We start from the raw sequence: 4,107 nt of genomic DNA, 5'->3' as shown, positions 1-4,107 counted from the left end.
GACGTACTCACCGCATGATCGCACCTGATATTCCATGTTGGCAGCCGTCCTTGGACCATCTGAGTATGCGTGGGTGTGGCTCCATGAAATTCATTAGATTAATATGACAAATTCCAAACTAAGCGATGATACAGGTGACAGTGTCACGCACACTTTCGATAAGGTGCCTCATTACACTTACTTCACTAACTAACATGTAGATTAACATGCACACCTAGGTATTACGAATAAGAAAATTACATCTACAGAGATCAATCATATAGCCTCAGTCAGATTTTGGACATTCGTAACACATGAACATTACAAGACGGAGTAGCAAGCAAGCAACAAGTAAGCACTTAATGTTCTTTGAGTCTGATGATCAGTAGTAGAACGCTGGGAGCCAATCCTTGCCGTTGATGAAGTCGACGGTGAGGAACTTGGCTGCCTCCGCCTGGTCTAACTGTCGCGACCATGGCACACGCTGCGATCTGTCGGCCCCCGGCCCCGTGCAGTTGAACTCCCCGAGCATCACGTGTCTGCAAAATCAAAGCAAGCACAGACATATATTATTGATCATTTCAAGATTTGCAGTTAATTCATCGGTCGGATGCTTGATCGTTGTTTGAATTTGTTTGTGCGTTTGTAACGTACTCGGTGCTGCCAGAGAAGTTGTAGTTGGTCCAGCCGGCAGGGTTGACAGTCTTGGAGAGGTAGGTGTCGGCGAAGACGACGCGCGAGTAGGCCTCGTTGGCGCGGCCTAGGTACACCTCCCCGACACCGTACACCTTCCCCTTGAGGAAAACGAAGCCGCTGCTGTCGCTCTCCTCCTTGCGGTCTTGCGCGGTGATGGACCCCAGGATCGGTGTCCGCCGGTCGGGCTTCACGAAGATCTCCGCGCACTGGAATATGGACTGGCCGCCGCCAAAGATGAAGTCGATGTTGCCCTGGATGTAGCAGCTCTCGTAGTAGTGGCGGCCAACGCTATCGAAGAGGGTGTGGTGGGGACTGTAGAAGGCGCAATGGTAGAAGGCCACCTTGTCGCCACTGACCATGGTGGCCACCGTGCGGATCTCCGGGTTGTTCGGCAGCCCCGCGCGCGCCGCGTTCTGTGCACATCTATGAAAATAAGTTCTTTGGACGAAGTTTTACACACACTCGCAATTCGAGAGTAGGAAGAGAAAGAAGAGGAAAGCAACTAGGAGCGCACCCTGAAGCTAATGCCAAAGACGATGACATTGTCCGCGTGCACGGCGAACGTGGCAGACTCGGTGTTGTGCGGGGAGGCGGACTCGTAGGAGATGGACGTCCGGCCCTTGCCGTTCCCCCTCACGAAGATGAACGGCTTCGTCTCGGGAATCACGACTTTCTCCCTGCAATCATACGATAACACGCGCATTTGTGAAAACCCACCCACACCCAACACACACATGCCTTCTTCTAATTGCGCTGCGTCCACATGAACAAATAATTGTGCGTGCATACGTACGCGTAGACGCCGGCGCGGAGATGGACGACAACCCACTCAGAGTTGCCGTCCGGCACTGCATCGATGGCGGACTGGATGGTCTTGAACTCGTCGTTGGGGCCGACGATCAGCGTGCGCTTGGCGCCGAGCTTAGAGGTGAGGAGGGGCCCGTTGACAACATCATCGCTCTTCTTGGCGAGCTTGTTGTGTGCGTCGCAGAGTGACAGCAAGAGGACCGCCGCTGCGGCGAGGAGGAGGAGGAGGCTAGGCTGGGCCATCATGGGGGCGCGCGTGCGTGGGTGTGTTCTGCGAGAATAGCTCGCTGCGCCCCAGGACATTGCCGGGGAAGTGGGGTTGCTAAGAACACGGTGCTCGTTTATGTCCACTCGCTACTGGTGAACATGCGAAGGCTAGGAGGGCAAGGCGGGGGCATCTTCATGGTTTGCCATGCATGCTTAAAGCTGCCAATGAAAATTTATCTTCACTCGATGGATTGTCTGGTGTGGTCTAATTTTGTAACGTGTGGCATTGCGGTATTCTGGTTTAACTTACCCGAGACCAACACACAGTATGTCAAAGAGGTGTGAGGGTAATTTTTTTGTTTTTGAAACCAGGCAAAAGACTTGTCATTTTCATTAATTAAGAGCGGAGGTTTAGACATACGCCGCAACGCGGCCACAAGAAAAGACTACTCTCGTAACATAAGAGTACTCAAATGCTTGGCCCCAGCCAAAGTCCAAAGATGGGCCTCCTCTTTAATTCTCATGACGACAACTGTGGCCGGAGCCGCAGCGTTGCGAAAAATTCTGGCATTTCATTCCTTCCATATCTCCCATGAGACAAGCATCATAACGGAGGCAAGAGCCTTTCTGTTATGATCCGTGTTGCTCACCGCCTTTTGCCACCAAGTTCGAACCGAAACTTCATTTTGCCAAGTCATTGGTGAGAAATTGTGGATTCCCAGCCAAACGGTAATCTCGTTCCAAACTCTATTCGTGAATCTACACTGAAATAGCAGGTGGGCAGCAGACTCTTGAACTTGCTTGCAAAGGAGGCAAAGGTTGCAATTGGGCCATCCCCGTCGAGACAAATGATCGGCCGTCCAGACTCGGTTCTGGAGAACTAACCAAGCAAAGAACTTGCATTTTGGAGGAGCCCACATGTTCCAGATCATGGAAGCATTGGAACTGATGGTGAGTCCCACAAATTGCGCTGAGTTATTTACCCAAAACCACCACAGTTGGGGCTAGGGTAACAACTTAATACCACATTTGAGCCAGGGCACAAAAAACCACCAACTCTGCACCTAACCAATAACACAGAGCACTAATAGTCGACTGAGCTCACATAAACAGTGAACCTGACAGGTTGGGTGCACCAGTCAGGCTGAATTGGCATGCATACGTGACAAATATGCCAAGCTGGACATGGGTCCAACCTGTCAGCCTCCCATCTTTTTTCTTCTTCCTCCTAATCTCTCTCTTTCACCGTACGCCACCGCTGGGTAGTGGAGGCCAGAGGGCTAACTTCCCTTGCTCTCCGCCCCGTCGCCCGATCCAGCGAGGCAGCCGTTGTGGTGCGTCCCCACTACTGCCTCCGGTCTTCGGATCCCGTCGGCCGCCTCTTTCCCCTCTTAATCGACCACCAGATCCCTGCCTCCCTTTGTCGGACCCGTTCCTGAGAAGCCGTCGGCCGTGCCATTTTTGCTCGGCTCTAGCGTCCATGTGCAGCGGATCAGGCCATCATGAAGAGCAGCACGCTTCTCCCTAGCGACCATGTGCGGCGCAGGAAGGAATGCTCCGGTGTCCACGGAGGAGTACGCGCTGGTGGCGCCGGAATTGCTGTGCACGGCAGCCGGCGACGCCTCGGCGGTGCGCAGGGAGGCCCTGGCCATGCCCGTGCGGGCGTGTGCCATGGAGGGCATGTCTGACCGCGGCCACGAGTGCGCCATCGGCGTCCTGGCGGCCATCTACGAAGGGGAGGCCAAGGACGCATGGTGGGTTGGTGCAGGGCGAGTACTACGCGCATGGTCGGCTCAAGGTCACTGTCGGTGTCAAAACCGGCTGATCTCGGGTAGGGGGTCCAAGCTGTGCGTCTAAGAATCGATGGTAACAATGGACAAGGGACACATTGTTTACCCAGGTCTGCCCCCCTTAATGGAGGTAAAACCCTACTCCTGCTTGATTATATTCGAAGGGTATAGGGGTTATAAGAGTTGATCTACCACGACATCGTAATGGCTAAACCCTAGCTCGGCTAGCCTAGTAATGTTAAGATCCCGCCTTCGGTCTAAGCCCTCTGGTTTATATAGACACCTGAGGTGTTTAGGTTTGTACAAAGTCGGTTTAATAGAAAGGAAATAGTATATCCGTCCACCTAAACTTGCCATCCACGTATACGGGAGTCCCCATCGGACAAGGGAGGTGGTCTTCTTCCTTGTATCTTGACGACCATTAGTCTGGCCCATGTCCAATAGACCGGACGCCCGAGGACCCCTTAATCCAGGACTCCCTCAGTAGCCCCTGAATCAATGTTCAATGATGACGTGTGGCGCGCAGATTATCTTCGGCATTGCGAGGCGGGTTCCCTGAACAATATACATCAGCTTTCCTACATAAAAGAACTGTATTTGGATTTGCATAATTTACACAACCCTTAGC

The 4,107-nt window shown here is 52.9% G+C and overlaps 1 protein-coding gene across 1 annotated transcript; it reads right to left on the bottom strand.

Moving 5' to 3' along the window:
• Positions 1-258: 258 nt before the first annotated feature.
• On the bottom strand, positions 259-1,747 carry LOC119343167 (probable pectinesterase 67). Its single transcript, XM_037614297.1, has 4 exons — positions 1,469-1,747; positions 1,190-1,352; positions 634-1,088; positions 259-518 (listed from the first exon to the last, which is right to left on the bottom strand). Exons 1-4 carry the CDS (start codon positions 1,726-1,728, stop codon positions 362-364), a joined length of 1,035 nt encoding a protein of 344 aa, XP_037470194.1. The 5' UTR covers positions 1,729-1,747; the 3' UTR covers positions 259-361.
• Between the last annotated feature and the right edge of the window lie 2,360 nt (positions 1,748-4,107).

Source organism: Triticum dicoccoides, unplaced genomic scaffold (assembly GCF_002162155.2).
Source record: "Triticum dicoccoides isolate Atlit2015 ecotype Zavitan unplaced genomic scaffold, WEW_v2.0 scaffold117425, whole genome shotgun sequence".
In the NCBI taxonomy this organism is placed as follows: Eukaryota; Viridiplantae; Streptophyta; class Magnoliopsida; order Poales; family Poaceae; genus Triticum; species Triticum dicoccoides.
Note: the sequence above shows the minus strand (reverse complement) of the source record. Positions and strands in the feature narration are given on the sequence as shown.